We start from the raw sequence: 25,889 nt of genomic DNA, 5'->3' as shown, positions 1-25,889 counted from the left end.
ACTTACTGTAGTGGCATTAATTTTTTTGATTTAGACTGATTGTAAGCTCTCAAAGCCTGCACTTTGGTGCAATTATTGCTCACTTTCACCAAATAGAGGTTATCTTTTTGATCATGTCGAAGAAAGCCATGACCACTTTCATAAACTTTGTATATAATAAATAACAAACATCTTACAGAAACTAAAACAAACGTTACATTAAAATTTCCTGACTAAAAAGCTTTAGTCACTCTGATTGGAAAGATTTGACAAGAACAGTTCACCAAAACATAGGGTAAAATTATCTTGTTAAATTATGGTAGTGAGATTTTTAAATAAGCTTTATATCACTTGTCTCAATATACAGAGATGTATTCCAATGCATGCTTGACCATAAGCTGCATTGGTTATAATTAATTTTCAGGACAGACTCTGCATTTTAGCCTTTTTCCCCTGAATGTTTTCTTTTTAGTTAATTTGAATTAGTGATTGCTGCAATTTAACAATTCACATGTTAGTAGCTCAAAAGATAATAATAGAATCATTTATTTTAAGGCTTTTCGGTCAATTTTTCCCTCTGTTTTCTAATCAACACGAGGTTTCACCACTTCATTCTTTTCCCCACCATAGTAGTTGCTTCTGTTTTGATAGTTTTTATCTCCAGTAGTTACTAGATCCTGCAGTTCCCTTTCTACTTCGACTTGGTCATCTGGATTGGCATTTGGTGTTTTAGGTAATGTCATTTGGAGTGCACACCACAAGGCTGTCCGGGCTTTCCGTGTAGCTATTGCCATTTCTTTGACTGCAATAGCCAAGGCAAGAACATCTGTACATAAAAGATACAAAAGTAAAGATTTGTTGGTGCGTCGATCTCAGCAATCAAACAATTTAGTACACAGTAGTGGACTAAATTGGTAAGTGCTACAATAAACTATGTAGCTGAGACTTCTCCATGTTTGATGATTGTTTAATGTTGATCACGCCGGGTAGAGGGAAAGGTGGTAAAGGGCTTGGTAAAGGTGGAGCCAAGTGGCACCGCAAAGTGCGCTGCGACAATATTCAAGGCATTACCAAGCCTGCCATCAGGCGTCTGACTCGCCGTGGAGCCGAAAAGCGTATCTCCGGCTTGATCTACGAGGAGGTCCACGGGGTGTTGAAGGTGTTTTTGGAGAATGTGATCAGGGACTTGGTGACCTACACTGAACACGCCAAGGGCAAAACGGTAACTGCCATGGATGTGATGTATTCGCTAAAGCGCCAGGGTAAGACCCTGTATGGCTTTGGTGGCTGAGGACAGTGTAAAGGGGAACGGACTAATGTATGCAGAGGCCAAGCAGAAGTTGAGCACTTTCCACCATGCAAGCAAAAATTACATGATTAATCAATAAGATCTTGAAATTATCTTGTGCAAAGATAGGTATCTAATCACTGTGCATCTCTTTGTCTCTCTTTCATCTTTAAGATGTTCCTTAAAATCTACTCCTTTGGCCAAACTTGATAAATGTTGTGAAATTGACATTTTGGTGAGTGCTTTGCAATGTTTTACTACATCAAAAATGTTCATTACAAACAAACGTTCATTACAAACACCTATTGCATAGAAATCTCAGTGCTTGTTAAATTTCTTGGCTTACACTTTGAACTATAGGGCTGGATGTTTTGGAGGAAATGGGAAGGTTGAGCAGGAAACTTCCCAAACTAGCAGACCAGTTTTCCATAAATGCCCACTGCAATTTTGCTCCAGGGAGGTGGGAGCAGGATGGAACAAAACCCAAGGTAGCACTGAAATTGGGCAGATGGCCGCTTACTGGCAAATCAGCCCAATTTTAATAATGAATGTCAGGCCCTTGAACCCTGTAGCCCTCCACTCAGTCTAACTTGGTTGGGTGTGAAACTTCACAACTTGGCTGGCCATCATCTTTATGTAGTGAGGACATGCAGTCTGGAAGATCCCACAGATATCTCCAGATGTCTGGTATGATCCTGAGCTGTAGAAATTCAGTACCATGGCGACCTTCAATGTTATAGGCAAAGGATGCACATGACTACCCATCAGGCTCAGCTCCCCTCCATCCTGCCACACTGCTCTCTGACAGCCTTGCAGAAAAGGTTTAGTGTTCAGTTGCTCCAACATTTGCTGGAAGTAAAGCCTCTGATTTAGACCCTCTTCAGTAGGTAGTGTATTATATGGTCAAGTGGCTGGTGGCATGCCCTCAGCATCCTCCTCATCTGTTTCCCCTTTCAGACTGTGGCTACTGCTGCCCTTCCAACTCTGGCTGCATCTCTCTCCTTCTCTGATGTTCATCTCATCTGACGGTCTCAAGGCCTGAGTGAATGAGGCCCACAGCAAATTGCTGCACAGTTCTCAGGGCCTTCTATTTCCCTACCCTCCAACTCTACTCTGTAAAAATAAGTGTCCATCAAGGAGGACACTCAACCAAACTAACTGCATGGAGGCTGACTTTGGCTTGCCTGTGCTGTCTACGCAGTTTCACTTTCCCTACAAAGCCACGTTATCTCTCATAATGCTGCCAAGTACAATCATAATTGACCTTTCGCTGCTGAGGCTCTCAAGCTCCTTTGTCCTTGACTGCAACTTGTCTCTGGTCACTTAGCTTCTGACCTTAGTTCAAACATATACAAAAGAGTTGAAAGCCAAAGGTGAGGTGAGGTGATAGTAACTGTCTTTGATATCAAAGCAGCATTTGACTTGAGTATGGCATCAAGGAGCCTTAGCAAAACTGGAATCAATGGAATCAGGGGTAAATGCGTACTGTTTGGAGTCATACCAGGCACAAAGGAAGATGGCTATGATGGTTGTGTGTGGGGGGAGAGGGGGGAGAGGGGGGGTCAATCATTTCAGCTCCAGGACATTAACTTCAGGAATTCCTCAAGGTAGTGTCCTGGGCCGAACCATTTTCAGCTGCTTCATCAATGGCCTTCCTTTTATAAAGTCAGAAGTGAAGATATTTGCTGATCACTGCATAATGTTCAGTATCATTCCCAAAACCTCAAATACTGAAGCGTCCATATCCAAATGCAACAACACCAGGACAAGTGGGCTGACAAGTGGCAAATAACATTGACACCATACAAGTGCCAGCAATGACCATCTCCAACAAGAACATCTCCCCTTGACATTTAATGGCATTACCATCGCTGGCATAGGTTTAAGGTGAGAGGGGAGAGGTACAAAAGGGTCCAGAGGTGCAATTTTTTCATAGAGGGTGGGTGAATGGCTGGAACAAGCTGCCAGAGGCAGTAGAAGAGGAGGGTGCAATTTTTTTTAAAAAAGCGTTTAGACAGTTACATAGGTAAGATGGCTAAAGGGATATGGACCAAACATGGGCAACTGGGACTAGCTTAGTGGTTAAAAACAAAGGGGCGGAAGGACAAGTTGGGCCAAAGGGCCTGTTTCCATGCTGTAAACCTCTGACTCTATTGAATCCCCACTATCAACATCCTGAGGGTTACTATTAACCTGAAACTTAAATGGACTAGCCATATAAAAACTGTGGCTACCAGAGCAGGTCAAAGGCTATGATTCCTATGGCAAGTAACTCACTTCCTGACTCCCCCATGCCTGTTCATCATCTACAAGGCATAAGTAAAGAGTGCCTGGATGGGCGCAGCTCCAGCAACATTCAAGAAGCTCAACATCACCCAGGACAAAGCAGCCCTTGTTGCTACCCTTTTTATACTCATTCAATCCCCCCATCACTAATGAACAGTCACAGCTATGTGTGCAATCTATAAGATACACAGCAGGAACACACCAATGTGTCTTCGACAGCACTTTCCAAATCCACAACTATTACCAGCCAAAAGAAAAACAGCAGCAGGTACTTGGGAACACCACCATGTGGAAGTTCCCTGACAAGTCACTCATCATCCTGACTTGGAAATATATCACCATCCCTTCACTGCTGCTGGGTCAAAATCCTGGAATTCCCTCCCTAACAACACTGTGGGTATACCTACACCTCAGGGACTGCAGTTCAAGAAGGTAGCTCACCACTAGCTTCTGAAGGGCAACTAGAGATGGGCAATAAATGCCGGCCTAGCCAGTGACACCGACATCCTGTCAATATGAGTTTACAAAAAATATATAAAAATAGAAAATATTGGTAAAATGCAATTAGTTGTCTGTTTATCTTCTTGCTTAGTTTCCTCTTTAGCTTGCATTCTTGCTGCCTTCAAGAATAGCCTTCCCATGCTATTCCTCTGGGAATATTCCCCAGCAGCATGAGCACGTCAGGCTTCCCCCCAATACTACTAACATATCCCACTGCTTCCCAATCTTTCTCTAATTTGCTGCCAAAATCTTGTCCACCATTTATACATTTTTGAAAGAATGTTTAGCTTCTTAAAGTCTACAAAAAAGCAAAAAAAACCCCACAATGGCAAGAATAAACATGATTTTGTTTTTGAAAAATAAGCAAATAAGTCAAAGATAAGCAATATCAACTAATGATTCCACTTATCAGTATTGACACCAAATCAAGCCATCACATGTAAGCTAAATGGTCAGTACTTGAAACTTTCAGAAACATTTTTGCCACGCTGATACTGGTTCTCCAAACAAGACCTTCCATACACAAACTGTAGTCATAAACAATTAATGCAGTGAATAATTTAGGTTCACTGCAGGTTGTTTTTGTAGTTGTTATCCTCATCCACATGTACGATAAGCAGAAAAACACCAAAAGCTCACGTTATGTAAACTGAATAAATTTATGATGTTACCTCTGTCGTCCTGGTATCGTGGTGCTCCCTGCCTTTGTCGATTAGCTGCATTTACTATTTCATCTTTCCTACGAGCTTGTGTGATGTGGATGGCTTCCAGATGTCGATCAAGAGCTGTAGAAATATTAGCATGAAGAGGAGAACTGCGGAGGCGTTCCATTTTTCCAAGCAATGTCACAACCTATTAATAGAAGATTTATGCACCTATTAATCAAGTGGCAAAAAATGTGCTTTTACTTTACTGATACAGTATTGCAAATTCCTACTTAAGCAGAACTGTATGTTAATAGATATTTATGCATGTATTTATATTACTATTTCTACCTGTCACACCTGCAAGAATAAAACATATAGTGTAAGATGATTTCCAGTTAATCAAAGTTTGTAAAATTTAATATGTAAATATTTTTTGTGTAATATGTGATGGCTTCATTTCTCAATGTAGAGATTTATGGAAAAGATGAGCAGTGTGAAATTAGTTTATGGAAATTCTCTACATGATTAGCCCTTAATCCCAAGCAAGGGTATTTGAAGCAATGCCAAGGTGACAACCAAATCTTTGTTCCCAACTGAAATAAGGTTTGATTTATTCATAACAGATTAGTCACAAGGGGCAAGATTCTTTATCATGTCTTTTTGCTACATTCAAAATAGAGAAATAGGTGAGATGTAGGTTAATGCACGTACAAGGAGAGGCTATCGAGATTCTGTGTATGATATGCAAGGTTATCAGTGCAACAGTTTTTGCAGGTTCAAGTGGCCCAGAAGGCTTTGTGTCAGAATGCTGGAAACAAATTGAAAGGGATCATCGGATGTTCCAACTGCTCTAACTATGGCTTTGAAAGTGATAGTAATCATTAATTTCTGGCAACTAGCAACTTCCCATTCAGTAGCGATGACTTTTGGCATTGCACACTGCATCATTTTCACCCACATTTAAAAAGTAGTTTGAAAGTTGGGCTATTTGTTCCACAACAATGAGAATATTTTTTGGATTTTATACAAGAGTGCTGGGGTGAGGATATCAGTGTAAACTATTCAAAGTGTGCACTGTCTTTCTATTGTTATGCAACCTTATTAGAAGTCAATGATTTATAAGGAGAAACAAAGATCAGCCCTCCAGCTCACACTCTGCCACTGCATCTGCACCCAGCCCCCATTCATTCCGTCACATGTCTACCATGGTACTTTATAGCCCCCTAAGCCAACCTATGTTCCCCCTCCACCTATGATATTTTACAGCCCCTAGGCCCCCGTATCTGCTTTCATGGCTCTTGCCAAGCCTTACGCCAACCAAGGTGGAATAGAATTTGGGAAAATGTGAACTTGCTCACTTTGGCAGAAAGAACAAAAAAGAAGCAAGTTATTTAAATCGAGAGATTGCATTTCTCAGATAAAGAGATATGGATGTCCTAGTACATGAATTAGGAAATTCATTGGACAGCACAGTGGTTAGTACTGCTGCCTCACAGCACCAAGGACCTGGATTCGACTCCCGGCTCGGGTCACTGTCCGTGTGGATTTTGCATGCTTTCCCTGTGTCTGCATGGGTTTCCTCTGAGTGCTCCAGTTTCCTCCTACACTCCAAAAATGTGTGGGTTAGGTTGATTGGCCATGGTCAATTGCCACTTAGTGTCAGAGATCTAGCAGTGTTAATATAAAGGTTTCAGGGATAGGGCCTGGGTGGGATTGTGATTGGTGCAGGCTCGATGGGTTGAATGGCCTCCTTCTGCACTGTAGGAATTCAATGATTTTTCTATGATTTTAAAAGTTAGCGTGCAATTATGGCAAATGATTAGGAAGACATATGGAATGTTGCCATTTATTGCGAGAGGAATGGAATATAAAAGTTGGGGTGTTTTGATGTGGTTGCACAGGACATTGCTGAGTTCACCTCTAGAGTATTGTGTACAGTTCTGATCTCCTTATTTAAGGAAAGATATGCATTAGAAGTGGTTTAGAGAAAGTTCACTCAACTGATACCTGGAGTTTGGGGGGGTGGGTTATCTTATGAGGAAAGATTGGACTGGTTGGGTTGTATCTATTATAGTTTAGAAAATTTAGGAATATTCCTAAAGAAATATACAAGATCTTGAGGTGATTTGACAAGGTGGATGCTGAAACAATGCTTTACTTTGTGGGAGATACTAGAAGTAGGGGATGCAGTTTAAAAATACCCATTTAAGATGGAGACGAAAATAACTCTTCTCTGTTAGATGGTCATGAATCTTTGGAACTCTCTTTCCTGAAGAGCAATGGAAGCAGGGTCAGTGAATATTTTTAAGGCAGATGTAAATAGATTCTAACTCAAGGGAATCAAAGGTCATCAAGGATTAATGGAACATGAGGCGCAGCAGAGTTCAGGGGTTGAATGACCTAACCCCTGCTGCTAATTTGTACCACCCCTTTATAGTCATTATGACAACTTAGTGCCAATTCAAGTCACAATTCACCCACCACCCTGGGCCCATACACCTTCCCCGCCAACTCACCTGGTATCCACCATGGGCAGACCTCAGAAGCCATGCTGGGATGAACTAAAATAATATTCTGTAAATTTTGTCTATTGCAGACTTTATTTTCATAAAAACTTTTGACAAAACCATTCACTTAATTTGCACTCCTTTAACTATAAAATGCCTTACAAACCAAACATTTCATTCAAATGCTTAATCCCTTGTAAAAACAAGCATTTGTCTTCATAGCCCTACATTTATGATGACTTGGAAGTGTCAATCAAACTGTTAACTGACAAACAATCCACTGTGAAAACAGTTAGGCAACACAAATTATATTATGATAGCCCTGCCCTTAGGCTTATGTCTGAGTGAAATACCAAGCCCTGACAATTTTAAATTTCAGAATTTTTAAAAAACATTTAAAAGCCAAGAGATTTAAATGCCTTGACAGTTCAATGAGTTTGTCCACTTTTTACACAGATTCATGTCTACATTTTACAATGTCAAAAGGTACTAGGTCTCTTCTAAAGGGCATTTCATCTCCTCTGCATATATCTAAAAATACCTATCTCTACAAATGGGTATCTCATCACTCCAAAACACCCAGACAACTTTAGACCTTCCCTTGAATGATTTAAACCAAAAAAATGTTTCAGACATCCCAAAAAGGAAAATTGGATTTGTCTGCCATGTTAAAGAGAATTGTGTGTGCTAGGTTCAAGGACAAGACTTCCTGTATGTCTCCAAAGTAATTTTGGCCAGCACAAGACCCTCTCCGTCTTTACAAAAATTCAGACATTTGTGTCACTTGTAAATCTGGACGAATGGCTATTTACTTCTTCATCTAAATCAAGAGACATTAGAAAGACCAGCAATTTTGTCACCTACTTCTTTTAACAATTGAGGTGAAAAATATCAGATTCTGTTTATGCCAGTCTCACTGGCCCAGCTTCTGTTGTAATGAACATGTAAAGATGTCTATCATTAGTTAAATTTGTTGGTGTATAGTGTACACTTAATTTTTTAAAATTGCATTGCAAATTGCTTGAAGTGCAATTCGATATTGGCGTGGTGGGAGAAACAGGGCATCTGAAAGCACAGTATAGTAAGCTGTATGTGTCTCCTATCCAATAGTCAAAAATGAATAGTGGAAGAACAAAAAAGGATGTATAAAGAATGGATAAATTCAATTCAAATCAGTTATAGAAAGTGAAACAGAAAGAGGAAAAGATTGGCAAATTCAATTCAAATCAGTTATAGAAAGTGAAACAGAGGAAGAAAGGATTGGCTAAATAGAGATGAAAAAAATTTAAAGTCTCCTGAAATGCCTGAAAGAATGAGACTTCACGTTTGCAATCATTTAATTTCAGTCCCAAAAGCTGACTGACAGTATTTAATAACCACACATCATTAAGAGGAATTTAAGCTTGCAATGACAAGACTTAACTACCCTGTGGAAAATTTTATCCAAATATAGCGACTTCATGACATTTAACGCTAGGCAATTATGAGGAAGGCATCCAAATATCTTTTTGACAAAGCTAATGGCAGAGGGACACAACACAACTAGTAACTTTAGGATTTTGGCATTTAACCACGTGCTCCTTAACTGAAGTTGTTGTAATATTAATATATAGATAATGGCAAGAACCACAAGCTCAATGTTTTTTGTAGGGAATGAGGATGTCTACCAAATTGTAAAGGGCTGGTGTCAATCATTCCAGTCATAGTCTAAACCTTGGAGCAGCAGATGGCTCTCCTATCCCATATGCCTCAGCCTCTGGTGGCACAAAACCTCAAGAATACAGTTCACAGAGGATGATGCAAGATCAGGAGGGGTGAAACTTTCAGTTCCCTGCTATGCTATATATGCATAGCATTGCTATGATATGACCTAGTCACTGAGAGCAAGCGAGCTGCCATCAGCCAAACAGGAATCAGACATTCACAGAAGCTCTGTGAGGATCTATGCACTATCCCAACTGCAAGTTATCATCAGCTTCCTGAAATGCAGTGCATCCCCATGGAGGAGCCTTATTACATCAGTCAGACAGGAGAGCAGTGCTCACAGAAGGCATATGAAGATAACGGGATGTCCTCACTGGATCTCCTCATCACCCTCCATTAATCTAGTGTCAATGAGCACATCCCAAGCTCGTCAGCCTCATCTGGACATTACCATTGCTTCATGGCCGACATCCTCTCCCTCAAGGGCCTCCCCAGCCTCGTCACCTCTATTGTCATCCTCCTCATTGGAGGAAATGTGCTGCTCCTTCATCTCTCAGGCAGTTCCTTTCCCTGTTGTAGCAACAGGTTGTGCAGGGAGCAACAAGCAACTATGATGCAAATACAACCTTTGTTGTAGCTGCACTTCTGGCCTCTGCATAGGAATCACTGGCTACCTCCCCAGTGGGTAGCCCATGTCCCTGAACAGCCAACCCAGCAGCCCTGTGGACCCTGAAACATATTAGGGATCTAAGTGATCTCAGAATATAGGGGTCATGCATACTTCCTAAGAATTGAGCACAAATGTGGAAGATGTGTTTGCTGACCAGTTGAACATTCAATGAGTGGAAGCTCTTACAGTTCATTGTTTGACACCCCAGATATCTGAGTACCATGTGAGTGCAGTTGATGGCATCCTGCACCTTTGGCAAGCCAAATTTGTGTAAAACCCATTTTTCTGTAACCTGGCTTGCCTGATCCTAGTGAAAATGGACAAATTTTGTGTGCCCTTGTGAAGATTGTGTCCATCACCTCCCAGATGCACTTGTGTGCGGAGGCTTGCAAATGCCACAAGAGCTCCCCTATGGAACCCTGAAAGGAGCCACTGGCATGAAAATTAAGCTCTGCTGTTACTTTCAGCGATACTGTTAGTGGACGCCCTCCAATTCCCATGGCATCAAATCCTGCAGAAGGTGGTAGATACGACCAACCAGTTCCATGGATATGCAGAGTCTTCACCAACATTGGTTCTCAGACATTTGCAGGAATGGTACGTGCCATTGGTACACCCTGGCGAGATACCTCCGAGCAACAGCTTTCTGGAGTTCATCCTCTGTCTGCAGAGTAGGCCCTGCCATCCTTTCCTCTTCATGGCTGTGCCCCTGTCTTTGGTGAGCCAGATGCCTCCGTTGACATATTTTTCTCTACTACCTATGAGCGAGAAGAATGAGCAAATTCACCAGGCTTCCAGTTTTGTACATTCTCACTGCAGTATCAAAGAGAGAGACTTGACAGTTAGCATTCATTTCCTAAGGACAGCTCTTCATCCATTCATTGTCTGAAGCTGCCTCTCAAAGCCCACTGACTCGTGTCCTGGCAACTACATTGATGCCCAGTCCTTCATTCGCATCTTGGTTGGACAAGGCACACACTATCCTTGCCTCACACCTCATGACTGAATGGTGACACTGCTGGTCACTCTAATGCATCCTGATCTCGGGCACAGACATTGTCCCAAGCTTAACCCCAAGGCCTTCAAAGAACAAAGAAAATTACAGCAAAGGAACAGGCCCTTTGGCCCTTATGTTGAACCTGGTCTCTGGGTGATACGTGTCAGTACTCATGTCAGCATATAGCCATGGGTGAGCAATGCTCTGCTCAGGCAGTGTGCCATGGCCAACTGTGTAAGCAAATGTATTTGTTTCCCCTGTTGGCCAATGTTGCAGCCACACCATAGCAATCAGCAACTTTGGAAGTCAGTAGCCAAGGGTTAACTGCTGGGCAGCAATCAATGGCATAAATGGTGCTCAAATGGGTATAATTGAGAGTAGTTAAACTGCATGCATGTTAACTGAGTGACAGCTCAGCTGCAACAGGTTAATGGTCACTGTCTTTCTGTTAGCATTGTCCTTGTCAACATACCACCTCCAGAAACTCCCATCCCAAGATTCCAGTTGAACTATCAGTCTATGATGACTACCCACCCATCCACCAATCTTCTGTCTGTGACGTCCTTCCAAGGGGCCTGTTGCCCAGAAGTGGAAGAAAGCCACAGGAAAGTATTTTTCACACTTGACAGTTCTTCTTGCAGTCAGCCCCCTAGTCTCTTCCCACACCCTTCCAGTATTATTATGGTCTCCCTCACTTAAGCCCCTGGAGTCTTCCCCCTGGTATCCCTTGGTACCTTAGTCTTCCCCACCTGAAATTTTCCCACCAGATCCTGCAGTCTTCCCTGCAGTCAATGCCCCGGTCTCCCCTGATTAGGCTTCCAGTAACCTTCCAGTGCTATCCTGGTCTCCTTCACATCAAAGCCCACTCACCCGAGTCAAAGGCTGGTTACCCCCAAGGCAGCCCTCTTAATATCCTGAGCCACCCCATGATCACTACACTAACCTCCAAGTTCCCCTTGAAGGAATGATCGCCAGGTGCACACCTTTTGAAGCCAGTTGTGGTTTTCACTATTCTAACATCATGCCACCATGAATGGATTATCTGACCAGGAGTGGGAAGGGTATGATTCCAGATTATGGGCCCAATAATGAGATGAAAGTGTATTATAATGATGTTCTTGACGTTCAATGGCGGGAAACCCAACCCGCCACTAATGAGGGAGGGGATGATTATGGCAAGCTTTCACACCAACGTAAACATGACTTTCAACTTCTCACAATACTTTCTGCTCCCATCACTGAATCCGTCCACTGCTAACAGGAGTTGAAAACCCTGGCCACTATCTTATGCAGCTTGACATCATACTGTTTCATAATGCTCCTGTGAAGTGCCTTGGAATGTTTCATTATGGTAAAGGCACTATATAAATTTAACTTGTTTACTCAGATCTAAATGCAGCTTTGTTGCTCACCTAAGAATTTGATGCCTTCGAACTATTTCTGGTCCATCTTTAGACTTAGTTCACTAGCATTAACTCAGTGAAGGGGCTCTGGCATAAATTTCTGGTGCACTTCAGTAACTTTCCCATCCCTTGATGGTGAGGTAGTTTTCTTGCCTTCTCCCTTTCACAATAACTTCATTGCAATGGTAATGTAAGCCTACTTGTGACACTAATAAATAAACTAACATTTTTAGCAAAGTTAGCAAAATCCATCATCACAAAGCATGATCTGAGCTATCAAAATGGCAGTGGCTTGTTGCACAACTTCAGCTTTCTGTATGGTGTAATGTTTCATTCCTCTGCACTTTTTCCGATTGGAAATGCAGCATAAAAGAACGGGGATTTAAAAATTTTTTTTTCAATCATTTGGCTGATGTGCTAGCTATTCTGATTGGAAGTGTGAGTTCTGCTGGGGTGCGAAGTTGCTGCAGGCACACAATGCTACTGGGCACGTGGTGCTTGGGTCCCTTTGCAAAACTGTTTCAATCGCTCTCTGTCAATCCCCTTGCCCTGGGCTCGGGACTGGAAGACAAGTTTAGTTAAGAGGAGGGGAATCGCTGCAGAATTTCTTGCTGCAAGTGCTGCTTATCCAGCACACACACAGCAAAACATAAATCTAATAATTTGAAAGCTCTTTTCAGAGCCATCCATAATACAGTGAAAGGACTGGTTATTGTTGGAATGAATCAAACAGTTATGTAACAGTTGACTGATCTTTCACAGAATTGTTACAATGCAGAAGGAGGCCATTTGGTCCGTTGTCTGCACTACCTCTCTGAATGGATGAGTAAAGCACTTATTGCCACTCTCCCGTAACCCTACACATTATTCTTTTTCAGTTAAAAGAGTAATTCCCTTTTGAATGCTTAGATTGAATCTTCCTCCATCAAGCAGTGTATTCCACAGTGAAACAAAAAGTATTTTTTCCATATTGCCTTTGCTTATTTTGCCTATCATTTTACATCTGTGCCCTCTTGCTCTCGATCCTTTCATGACTGGGAACAGTTTCTCCCTATATTCTTGGTCCATAGCCCTCATAATTCTGAATAGTTCTATCAAATCGCAGCCTTTTCTCCAAGGAAAACAGACCCAATTTCCCTAATTTATCTTAATCCTCATCCCTGGAACCAAATGCTTGAATCTTTTCTGCATTCTCTCCAATGTTTTCACATTGTTTCTAAAATGCAATGCCCAAACTGCACACAATACTCTGGCTGAGGCCAAACTAGTGTCTTATTTAAGTTTAACATATGCTGCTTTAAATAAAGCGTAGGATATTGGATACTTTAACTGTGCTCTCATTCTGTCCTGCCACTTTCAATGACTTATGCACATGTACACCAGTACAATCTGCTCCTCCACACCCTTTAGAGTTGTACTCTTTATTTTACATTGTCTATGTTCTTCCCACCAAAATAAATAATTTCATATTTCTCTGCAATGAACTTTATTTGTCACTTTTCTGCCCATTCAGCAATTTATATATGCCCTTTTGAAATTCTACTCTACCTTCCTCTCAGTTCACAATGGTTCCAAGTTTTGTATTATCTGCAAATTCTGGAACCGTGCCTGTGCAAAAACTAAGTTTCTGATATGTTCACTTGTGTTTTCATTTAAGTTCTGTCCAGACCCCAGGTCTACTGTCCTTGCTGCTCCTGCAATCACAAATTCTGTCTCTGGGCGAGGAGCAAGATTAGGAGAATGGAAAGCTGTAATTGGAGGAGTTAGAGCAGCAGAATGGGTGAGAAAGAATGTGACTTAAAATCTGTCAGCTTCTCATCTCTTCTACAAAGAGAGGCAACTTTTCACTCATTGGTTGCCCCAGTGATTGAACTTTTGGGAGTCTGAGGATTAATTTGTCCGCTGATCAATAGATGTGCAGTTCCGGAAGCAAATGGAAGTGGTAGTGGCTCAATGGGAGCAGCAAATGCTGGTATTCTCTCAGGGTGACAGTCTGTCTGCTTCCACAGAGAAACCAATGCCTGCTAGGGAGCATCAAAGGCAAGCTGAGCCAGATTATCCAGAATCAGCCAAGAGATTAGTCTCCAGTTGGCCCTTTGAAGCCGGCGTTTGCCAACTACAAGCACCTCACGGCCGTAATCTTAGCATCATCAAATAATACCACATAGAAGCAAGACATTAGGTAAGAGCACATCCAAAATCAAAATAGGGGTAACAAGGGTACTATTATCCTGCAATTTTTTTTATTCATTTGTGGAGCATGGATGTCGCTGGCTGGCTAGCATTTATTGCCCATTCCTAGTTGCCCTTGATGGAGGAGAGCGGAGTTGCCTTCTTGAAACAACTGGCTAGGCCATTTCAGAGGGCAACTCATAGTCAACCACATTGCTGCGGCTCTGGAGTCACATGTAGGCCAGACCAGGTAAGGGAGGCAGATTTCCTTCCCTAATGGACACTTGTCAACCAGATGGGTTTTTCCAACAAATGACAATGGTTTCATGGTCATCAGTAGATTCTTAATTCCAGATATTTCTTATTGAATTCAAATTTCACCACCTGCTATGGTGGGATTCAAACCTGGTCTCCATAACATTAGCTGAGTTTCTGGATTAATAGTCTAGCAGTAATACCACCAGGCCTCCCCATATTTGTGAAAACATTCAAAATTATATTAGATGAATCATGCATGTAGGTTATCCTAAGGTATTCATCCAACAATGGCAGATGACCTCTACAGAATTAGTCAGAGTCTGGGGATTCTAGTTACAATAACAATAGACAAATTGGGGTTTAAGGGCAGTTAACACAAGGGTGATGCGAAGATATTGGTTTTGATTGCTCTTTTACAGGAAGTACTGGTCAACAAGCTGCTGCCCCATGATCTTGGATGCTTTTAACACGTCTTGCTGCAGCTTATCCTCATCTTATTTTGATAATGATTCTTGCTCAACTGCTGCTTACTCAATGTCTTTCTTCTGTTGGAAGGCAGAAGTCCACAACTGGGAGATAAGACGGATCAGAATTTGAGAAAATTCTCAAGCACCTGTTGCTGTTTTAGCATGCAAATAGTTAGCTCAATTAATACCACTATACTTCCACAGCTATCATTGTTCCAGCTTGCAGCTAGAGTTCGTGGCTGTTGGATAGTTTTTTTTAAATAATCCTTTCACTCTTCCCATAACTGGTAATCCTTAACCTCTAATTTCTGTGCTTGGTCAAAAATGTGGAATTATTGGCCCAATTTAGGATAACTGCATTATGTCTGCTACCAGTGAACCATGTACACACCAGCATACTCTGTAGATGAAGGTCACACCCCAGTGGAACATTTAGAGTAGCCTCCCTTGCTATTTCTAAAAGGGTAAAAAGTCTGACAACACCAGGTTTTAGTCCAACCTATTTATTTGATAATATACTCACAAGCTTTCGGGGTTAGTCCCTTCGTCAGGTGAATGGAGAGTTCTGGCCTCAGACAGAGCATATAAAGCACAGACAGTTTAGAGATTACTGATTAGAATGCGAATCCTTACACCTAACCTGCTGTTCAAGACCTGAAGTGGCTGATAATGTGAGTGGAAGGAGCACTGATCACAGTTTAAAGAGATGTGTATTGTCTCCAGACAGTACAGTAAGTGAGGTTTTGCAAACCCAGGCAAGTCACGGGGGTTACAGATAGTGCGACATGAACCCAAGATCCCTGTTGAGACCGTCCTCATGTGTGCGGAACTTGGCTATCAGTCTCTGTTCAGCGACTCTGCGCTGTCGTGTGTCCTGAAGGCCGCCTTGGAGAATGCTTACCCGAAGGTCAGAGGCTGAATGCCCGTGACCACTGAAGTGTTCGCCAACAGGAAGGGAACAGTCTTGCCTGGTGACTGTCGAGCGATGTTCATTCATCTGTTGTCGTAGCGTCTGCATGGTCTCCCCAATGTACCATGCTTCGGGACATCCTTTCTTGCAACGTATCAGGTAGACAACGTTGGCCGAGTTGCAAGAGTATTTACCATGTACCTGGTGGATGGTGTTCTCACGTGTGATGATGGTATCCATGTCGATGATCCGGCATGTCTTGCAGAGGTTGCTGTGGCAGGGTGGTGTGGTATTGTGGTCACTGTCTGAGGCCAGAACTCTTCATTCACCTGACGGAGGGACTAACCCCGAAAGCTTGTGAGTATATTATCAAATAAATAGGTTGGACTAAAACCTGGTGTTGTCAGACATTTTACTGTGTTTACGCCAGTCCAACGCCGGCATACCCACATCATTTCTAAAAGGTCCTGGCTCATGTGCTGGTTCCTTAGTTCCATTTGAATATAGTCAATAATAACTTGCAATTGGAACCTGGCAATTGCTGCAAATCATGTTGCTATGTCACGTTGACTGGTGGCACTTATGGGTAAATACTGGCATCTGTTGTTCTATGTAGGTACATGCAACTGTCAGGCTAACGTATGCCACGAACCTGATATAGCCTGAAGGACAATAAAAATTGAAGGCAACTAATACTTTGATTGCTACTGACAGTGATAAGATGTCAAAGAAGGTCACAGCTTCTGTTGCAGGAGGTCTACTTTTTGATGGGAGAATCTGAGCCTTCTTAAATACGATCCACTGGCAAGCTCTTTCTAACTGATCTACAGAATGTATCTGAAGAGTAGGGTAATTTCCGTACAAACGCCCTCTTGTGTGGTACACTTTTAGCAACTGCTGCAGATCCAGCATGCTTGTCTTCCTGCTGCTGTTCCTCTTCTTTGCATAATTAGGTTCTCAAAGTTAATCCCATTTGTACATCTTAGCACACATCTTCCTGGAAGGCTAACAAAAACCTTCAGAAAATCTCTACTATATTCAATTTTGAAGTTGCAAACATTTTCATGTTACTCAATTTCAACAAATGTACTCACTGGCTTGAATATTCTGGACGATGGGCTTCTCATTTTCCAAAATGTTGGTGGGTAAAAATATTCCTGCCCACTCTGTCTTGCAGCCATTTCTTACTCAATGAGTGTCAATGGTCAGTAGGCAGGACATTCGCCACTTGCTTAGGAAGAAGTCTCAGCATAGAGAACTGCTGGCTAATCATTTCTCTAGTCACTGAAATGATAACAGTTGCAGTGGACAGACAAGGAAGCTTAAGAGGATGCTGAGACTAAAGTCCCAGGATTGGATGGCAAATATGTTTTTGGGGTTTTGGGACTCTGAGATGGGGAGATGAGGGAAGAGGAAAAGTGGCCCTCCCCCATACCACCCCACCCACAGCCAAAACCTAAGCTCATTCATTTTTGGACTTCCCCCACACCAGGGAAATCGTCCCAGCAACCTACAAATGGAGACCAGCAGGAAATAGCCCTTAAATGGCCAATAATTGACCACAAGGGCCGCAACTGGGGCAAAGCCAATCTAAGGCCTTGCCTGCATCATTGTAAAATGATTGCGAGGTTAGGGTGGGTGTAAACTTAGAGAGAAGCCTGTTCCTTCTATTTCACAGTCCCTCACTGCCTAAAACCTGCCAATGGGCAGATGTGGGATCTAGGTCACCATTTTTGCCTGTGGGGTGCATGCTTCTTTAAATATAGGACCCTGATTTGTATAAAATTAATAGCCTACCACTGTGTCAGGTGGCTACTTGAGTTGTCTAATCTGAGCCCAGCAGGAAAATGATGCCAATACATCACCAACAGAAGAAAGGTGCTAATTATTTCCCTCCAATTTTTGAAATGCTATCTTTCCCATTTCTGCCTGGCAGAAAGCCTCAGAATGCATCCCATTTTCTGAGCAAGGCTGAGTAGTTTATTTTCTATATTTGCCTGTGCGTCCTGAGTTTGAAGAGTTTAATATCAAAATGTCTTATTCCTAGCACTGACATCCCTTACCTTAAGGGGAGATAAATAATCAGGAATTAAAAGTCATTTATCTTTGTTCTATTACTTATTTCTCTATTTTCCTGGTTCGCTTAATTCTGAATTAATTACTATTTTGTTAGCAATTAGTTAAAAAGCTACTAACTGGCAAACAATAGAACATTCCAATGGTTAAGGAATATTACAATAAACTATGTGCATAATAAACTGTGTACATAAATAGCAGTAGATTTATGACAACTATGGTCAATTAATGATAAATCTACTTTAGTCTATAAGTAACTAAAGTTTGAAAAGCAACACAAATTTTAAATCGAAAATGTCTGAATTATACCTAAGCAGATAAACAAAAGGAATATGAAATATCACCAATTAACCAATCTACCAGCTTTAATTGAAACATACTCTTGCTTGTTCACGCAGTTGATCAACAATCAAACGATCAACCCGGGAAGGGTTTGATGGTAGCCTGGGAATGGGTGTATTATTTGAACTGGTCACTCTCTTTCCTGGGTAGTTCCGGGCAAGTGCTGCTTCAGTCTTAAAAGGGGAGAAGGGGAAAATCATCATAAGGAATACCAGTTCACAAGGTTAAATTTACAAAGAGAAAAACATTTTCAGGTGACAATTCAGCAGAAGTCTTCACTGAACTGTCAAACCAGAAACCTGACACCCCCATACAATATGACAATGACACAACCGAAAAATATGAGGAAAAAAAACCTATCAAGTCTATTCTTTTATAAATGATGTAAAATTTGTGCTATTTTGGGCTCTATTTAGCCTGTGTGGATAATTATAAAATCTTCCACTTGCACATTAAAGGGTATTTCTGATTTTAAGCTGAGGCATGATGTTGAAGCAAACTACAATGACCTTCAGTCTGACTGCTACCTGATTTGAGATTCTGGCATTATGTGCTTGAAGTAGGAAAAATGTCTTTTTCAGCAATAAAATCTCTCTTGCCAAGTACATTTAAAAAGGGCATAATTATGGAGGGGAATAGAATACAAGTATTCCAGATATTTAATGCAAAGGAAATGAACTAATTGTCAAAAAAGTAGGTTTCAATAGCAAATCAAACAACAAACTAGCTTTAAAAATTACCAAATGTTTCCCTGTAATATGTCCAATACAGGCAAGCACTAATCTACAACTTTGTCAGAACTTGTAAAATTTGGCATGGAGAACGAATATAAAATAACATGGATGACAAATTTCTGCAATGAGGCATATTTATTCCTTCCCAAGAATGCCCATAGGAAAATCAGGCAGAATATGACTTGGACACAAGTCCCCAAATTTCTGACTTACGCCAACATGCTCTGTGTCAGATTGAGTCTGGGAAAATTAGATTCCTGTTCTTTTGTCATGACAAGAGAGAAAAAAACAAACAAGTACCAATTTTACTTATGCTGTAAATTTCACTAATTCACTAAAAACATTCAGATCTGTGGATTTTAAACCATGACTTAAAAATTGATTCAACAGCATTGATAAAATCCATCCATCAAAATAAAGATACATTAAATCATAATTCAGATTATACTGCAATATACAAAGTAAAACGCAACCATGGACAAAAGGATGAAATAGAGTATTTATAAAAATTGTCAAAACTATGCAAGCAAAACATCTTACAGTGACAAGTGTGAACTATAATGGAAATGTGGTACAATTTGAGGTGAAAGTATCCTGATTTGCACCAAACAAAAATCCACCTCGCTTGTCATAAAACAGATGGTAATTCAAAACAAACTCACTGGGAAGCGTATTTTGAACTAGTGCAGCAAATTTGCACTATTTCAAAAGTAATGTTTAAACAAGCAGAGATTTAAAGTGAAGCATTCATCTCTGTTGGGTATGTAGCTACAGAATAAATCTAGATGGAGACTATGCAACTCACTTCATTATTCCTGTATTTAAAAAAATTATTCCACAAGATGAGTGTGTCCTTGCTAGGCAGCTTTTAATTGCTCATCTCTAATTGCCTTGAGAAGATGCATTCTTGAATCACTTGGTCCATTTTGTGTAGATACATCTACAGTGCTGCTAGGGAATTCCAAGATTTTAACCCGGCAATAGTGAAAGAATAGCAATTTAGTTTCAAGTTGTGATAGTGTGTGGCTTGCAGGGGAACTTGCAGGTGGTGGTGATCCCATGAATGGAATTTTAGGAGCTTTTTTTCTAAGTGTCAGGAGGACATGAAACTGGGAGGCTTCCAGATCTGCTTTTTGGCTGCGTTTTCAGACCCAAACTTATGCGCTCTGTTTTTAAAATTTTGGGCAAGTCCGTGTCTTGCTACAGAAGACAATGGCGGGGTTTAATGTACCCAACAGCCTGTAGAGGGAGGTATTGTGCACGTGCAGACCTTTGATCTGTCAGGTCCCTGCTACAGCAGGCAGCTTCAACCAGCACCCCATCCCCTGCAACTGCAGGGGCCCACAGCCCAAGATGCAGCCACCGCCTCCAAATCCAATCGCGTCCTGCACCCCCTGCCCAATCGATTGCATACAGAGTGGCAGGGTCCCCCCCCCTCCCCCAGAGACTCTACTCCCATTGACTCCTCACCCCAAAAAAAACCACCCCACAGGCTCCACTCCCTGGCATTGCCCCATGGCCCTGCCTCCTGGTACTGCCCAGCAGGCATTGCCCAGGTGCCAGGGTGGCAATACCCTCCCCCCACCCCCTCCTTCCCCTTTACCCCACCTCACCCCTCCATCCCCCTCTCCCCCACCCCACCCCCTCCTTCCCCCCACCCCACTCCTTCCCCTTCCCCCCCACCCACCCCTCCACCCCCTCCTTCCCCCTCCCCCTCCACTCCCTCTCCTCCCCCCACCCCTCCACTCCCCCTCCTCCCCCCACACCCCCCAGAATTGGTACATTTCTGCATTCCTCCGAATTCAGTAAATCAATACAAAGCAGCGCTACCAAGAACTGAATGCAGTGCTCCAGATGCCATCAAACCATAACTATATGCAACTGTAACATAACCTCCATCTTTTTCTTTTATAGCCATCTGTCAACTAGATTGTTGTAAATTCTGTACATGGTCCCTAAATATCTTTGTTCCTCTGGTTTCTAGCTTCTTACGATTTAGAAAATACTCTGATCGATCTTCTTTTGTTCTGAACAGATGCCCCCACTTCCCAAAGTTGAACTCCATCTGTAAGTTTTGTCAAATCACTTAATCTATCAATGGCCCTTTGCAATGTTCCATTCCCCACGCTACTCTCTGTGTCAGCTAATTTAGTGTAATCAGTGAACTTGAACATGGACTTTCTACCCCTTCAGAGAAGTCATTGATAAATATTGCATAGTGAAAAGTTCAAGCTATAGAAGATTCCTGGGGGGAGATCAGAAGTTATATTCAACCAAATGGCGTTTATAATCATTATCCGTATCCTCAGTCTTCAAACTAATTTGCAATGTCCAATGGTTGCCCCCAGTTCCATTATTTTGTTCCCTAACAGCCTCTCTGGTGACACCCTGAATCGTGGGGGAATCTAGAACGAGGGGGACAGAGTTTAAAAGTAAAGGGTCTCCCATTTAATATGAAGATGGAGACAATTTTTTTTTCTGAAGATCTGTAATCTGTAGAATTCACTTCCACAAATAGCAGTGGAAACCTGGTCATTAAATATATTCAAGGCTGAGCTGGATAGATGTTTTGATTGACATTGGTGTCAAAGGTTTTGGGAAAAAGGCAGGAAAGTGAAGTTAAGGTCACAATCAGATCAGCCATGAAGCAGGCTTAATGGGACAAATGGCCCACTCGTCTTCCTAATTCTTATGATTATGATCTTGTTGAATGTCTTTTGGAGGTGCATATAAATGACATCAGTAGGCATTCCCTTACTTTACATGTCGTTAACCTCTTCAAAAAATTTAACCAGTTTGGTTAAAAATAATTTATCCTTTGCAAATTCATGCCAGTTCTTCGATCAATTTCAATTTGTCAAGCTACTCAGTTAATTGTGTAGTAACTACCCCACAGCAAACACAAGACTACTAAGTCGATAATTTCTTGGTGTTTCTCTCTTCAACCCTTCTTAATTAGAGAGTTACTTTCAGAGTTTTCCAGCCAAAAGGTAACAACTCTTGAATCAAGAATTTTAAAGAAACAGGACTCCATCTCCAATTTCCACACCTACTTTATTTAACACACAGTCTTGGAAATCATTAGGTTCTGGAGATTTGTCAATATTCAGTCTTTTTACCCAGAATCCATAACAACAGATAAATTCCTCTGTCCCTGTAATAAAGCTATGTCAACACAATCCCAGAGACAACGGCTTTTATCTGTCATTATGCACAATTAGTACAAAAGCCATTACATAACATTAGATAAGATTTACTGCACAGAAACAAGCCATTCCGCCCAACCAGTCTAGACCAGTGTTCATACTTCACTCGAGCCTCCTCCAATCTTACCGCATCTAAATCTACCATTCTCATCCTCCATTTCCTTCACCTTTATACACTGGCTTTGCTTCCTTAATCTATACTATTCGCTTCAATAAATCCCTGTGGTAGCAACTGCCCCACACACACAAAAACGTTTTTTTTAAAAACACGCTGCTGATTTGCACTCACCTCCATATCTCCTATGTTAAGTTTTAAAGCGCATATTGAAGGCAGACTATAAACATAATTTGTCAGTATCTGTGATTTCAAGGGGAAGTTTGCATTTATTACATTGTAAGTCATTGGGAACCATCAGTTGTGCGTGCTTTTTTAAGAATAGGTGCCTGTTTTAAGTGTGTCTGTAGCTGTCACTTTAATTCATTGTCAAGGTTCACTTCATTGTTGGACCAAGTAATATTTCATTACATGCTGAAATAAATGAAGTATTTACTTTTTGAGCCACTGGATCATATGTAGCTATGTTATTTGAGTTCTGTGATCATTCATATGGCCTACAGGAGGGTTCAGTTCTGATATTTCAAAAGCAGAAAAAAAATCAGACCTTAGGAATTTTATGTCAGTTAATTCAATATCACTTATAGAAAAGCGATAGAAAATTAGGGATGATTATAGAACATAGAAAAACTACAGCACAAACAGGCCCTTTGGCCCAAAAGTTGCGCTGATGATATCCATACCTACTAGGCTAACTTATAACCCACTATTCTATTAAGTTGCATGTACTCATCCAGAAGTCTCTTGAAAGACCCTATTGAATTTGCCTCCACCACCACCAGTGGCAGCCGATTCCAGTCACCCACCACCCTCTGAAAGAAAAACTTACCCCTAATATCTCCTCTGTACCTACTCCCCAGCACCTTAAATCTGTGTTCTCTCGTAGCAACCATTCCAGCCCTTGGAAAAAGCCTCTGAGAATCCACCCGATCTATACCTCTCAAATCTCATACACTTCTATCAGGTCACCTCTCATCCTTCGTCTCTCTAAGGAGAAAAGAACGAGCTTCCTCAACCTATCCTCATAAGGCATGCCATCCAATCCAGGCAACATCCTTGTAAATCTCCTCTGCACCCTTTCAATAGCTTCCACATCCTTCCTGTAAAGAGGCGACCAGAACTGAGTACAGTATTCCAACAGAGGTCTGACTAAGGTCTTATAAAGCTGCAACATTATCTCCTGACTCCTAAACTCAATCCCTCGATTGAAGAAGGCCAGTACACCATACGTCTTCTTAACCACATCCTCTACCTGCAAGGCCGATTTAAGAATCCTATGGACCCGGACCCCAAAGTCCTTCTGATTGTCTACACATCTAAGAGTCTTACCCTTGATATTATACTCCTTTATCCCATTTGACCTGCCAAAATGGACCACTACACACTTATCCGGGTTGAAGTCCATCTGCCACTTCTCTGCCCAGCCTTGCATCCTACCTATGTCACGCTGCAACCTCTGACATCCCTCCAAACTATCTACAACACCATCAACCTTCGTGTTGTCAGCAAACTTACCAACCCATCCCTCTACTTCCGCATCCAGGACATTTAAGTAAACTACAAACAGCAAGGGTCCCAGAACAGGTCCCTGGGGCACTCCACTGGTGACCGACCTCCATGCAGAAAAAGACCCACCTACAACCACTCTCTGCCTCCTGTGGGCAAGCCAGTTCTGGATCCACAAGGCAACAGCCCCTTGGATCTCATGCCCTCTCACTTCCTCAAGAAGTCTTGCGTGGGGGACCTTATCGAACGCCTTGCTGAAGTCCATTTAAATCACATCTACCGCTCTTCCTTCGTCAATGTATTTAGTCACATTTTCAAAGAGCTCAACCAGGCTCGTAAGGCACAATCTACCTTTGACAAAGCCGTGCTGACCACAATTGAGCATACTAAACTTCTCTAAATGTTCATAAATCCTGTCCATCAACTTCCCAACCATTGAGATTAGACTCACTGGTCGGTAATTTCCTGGGCTATCCCTATTCCCTTTCTTGAATATAGGAACCACATACGCAATCCTCCAAAACCTCTCCCATCTCCATCAACGACGCAAAGATCATCGCCAGAGGTTTTGCAATCTCTTCTCTGGCCTCCCACAGTAACCTGGGACACATCCCATCCGGTCCCGGCAATTTATCTATCTTGATGCTATTCAAAACTTCCAACACATCCTCTTTCTTAATGTCCACATACTCAATCTTTTCAGTCTGCCGCAAGCCTGCAGTACAACCACCCAGGTCTTTTTCAACTGTGAATACCGAGGTAAAGTATTCATTAAGCACCTCTGCTATTTCTACTGGTTCTGTACAAACTTTCCCACCTTCACATTTTATAGTTCTTATTCCTTCACATCTCATCCTTTTATTCTTCACATATTTGTAGAACGCCTTAAGGGTTCTCCTTAATCTTACCTGCCAAGGCCTTCTCATGACCCCTCTGGCTCTCCTAATTTCCTTCTTAAGTACCTTCCTATAAGCCGTATACTCCTCTGGATCCCAAACATCTCCTAGCTCTCTGAACCTTTTGTACGCTTTACTTTCTTTTTGACTAGGTTCATTATAACTTTCATGCACACGGTTCCCATAACCTACCAAAACCTCCCTGTCTCATCAGAACATTGTCGTGCAGAACTCTAGACAAACATTCTGACGGGATTGGCAGTTATTGAAAAATCCCAGCATGAATTTAGAAAACACAGGTTGTTCCTCAATAATCTGACTTTTTTTTTAAGTAATTATGAAATTGATGCCTGATGCTAGTCTAGTTTATAATGTTAAGTGTGATTTCCACAAAAGGGCCATACAGAAAATAGTTGGGAAAACTGTGTTAGCAAATTGATTTCAAAGTCCTACAGGAACTCGGGATTAAGTTGCTCCTCTTCAACATCTTCAAATATTTTGAATGAAGGTATCGATTGAACCATTCACAAATCTGCTAATGTATATGTAAGATAGCAACTTGCATAATGTTGGTTCTGATGAATTTAGGTAGGGAAATGCACATGTAGAAGATATAATTCAAATATTAATAACAATGGATTTAGGGCTGGATAAATTCTTGATGAATGATTGGAGGGGATCTGGAGTCATAATGGATAGAAAATTGAATATCTACAAGCCAGTGAGAAAGCAGACGTATTTTAGGTTGAATTAGACAATACAAAAAAAATCCAATACTGAGATCGTACAAAGGCTTGGTACAGCCAAATTTTAAAAATCATGCTTTAAATATGGTGGGGAATATCAATATCTAGAATAGAGTGATCAAAATGTTATTCAAGGTTAGGGATGTCAGTTGTTAATGTATTGTTTCAAGGAATCCATTTTTCATTGGGACAGTGCAACATTAGGAAAGATGCAAGTGATCCTTAAAATGATGACCAAAATAGATCTAGCTCTGGCTGAGTTAGATAAGGAGTGGGAGAGTAAAACAAAAGTGTTAAGTTAGATTCAAGGACAAAGTACTTCTTTACAACTTATTTACTCATTACAATCTTATGCAGAGACAGAGCGTAACATAGCAAATCTTGTGGATACTAAAATAGGTGGGAAAGCAGACAGTGAAGAGGACATAAAGATTTTTGATGGATATAGGTAGGCTAGGAGAATGCACCAAAATTTGGCA

At 41.5% G+C, this 25,889-nt stretch overlaps 1 protein-coding gene across 1 annotated transcript in view; it reads right to left on the bottom strand.

Annotated features, from left to right (window-relative positions):
• Positions 1–563: 563 nt before the first annotated feature.
• The window catches only part of moto (minamoto), a 47,069-nt gene continuing 21,743 nt past the window's right edge, over positions 564–25,889 (bottom strand). The window contains exons 7-9 of the mRNA XM_080213362.1: positions 18,246–18,380; positions 4,726–4,906; positions 564–805 (exon numbers count right to left, since the gene is read on the bottom strand). Of these exons, the coding sequence (XP_080069488.1) occupies positions 564–805; positions 4,726–4,906; positions 18,246–18,380 (558 nt within the window). The remainder of the gene's footprint in view (positions 806–4,725; positions 4,907–18,245; positions 18,381–25,889) is intronic.

The sequence above is a fragment of the Carcharhinus amblyrhynchos genome, chromosome 27 (genome assembly GCF_965287045.1).
Source record: "Carcharhinus amblyrhynchos chromosome 27, sCarAmb.v2.hapA, whole genome shotgun sequence".
NCBI classification, from domain to species: Eukaryota; Metazoa; Chordata; class Chondrichthyes; order Carcharhiniformes; family Carcharhinidae; genus Carcharhinus; species Carcharhinus amblyrhynchos.
Note: the sequence above shows the minus strand (reverse complement) of the source record. Positions and strands in the feature narration are given on the sequence as shown.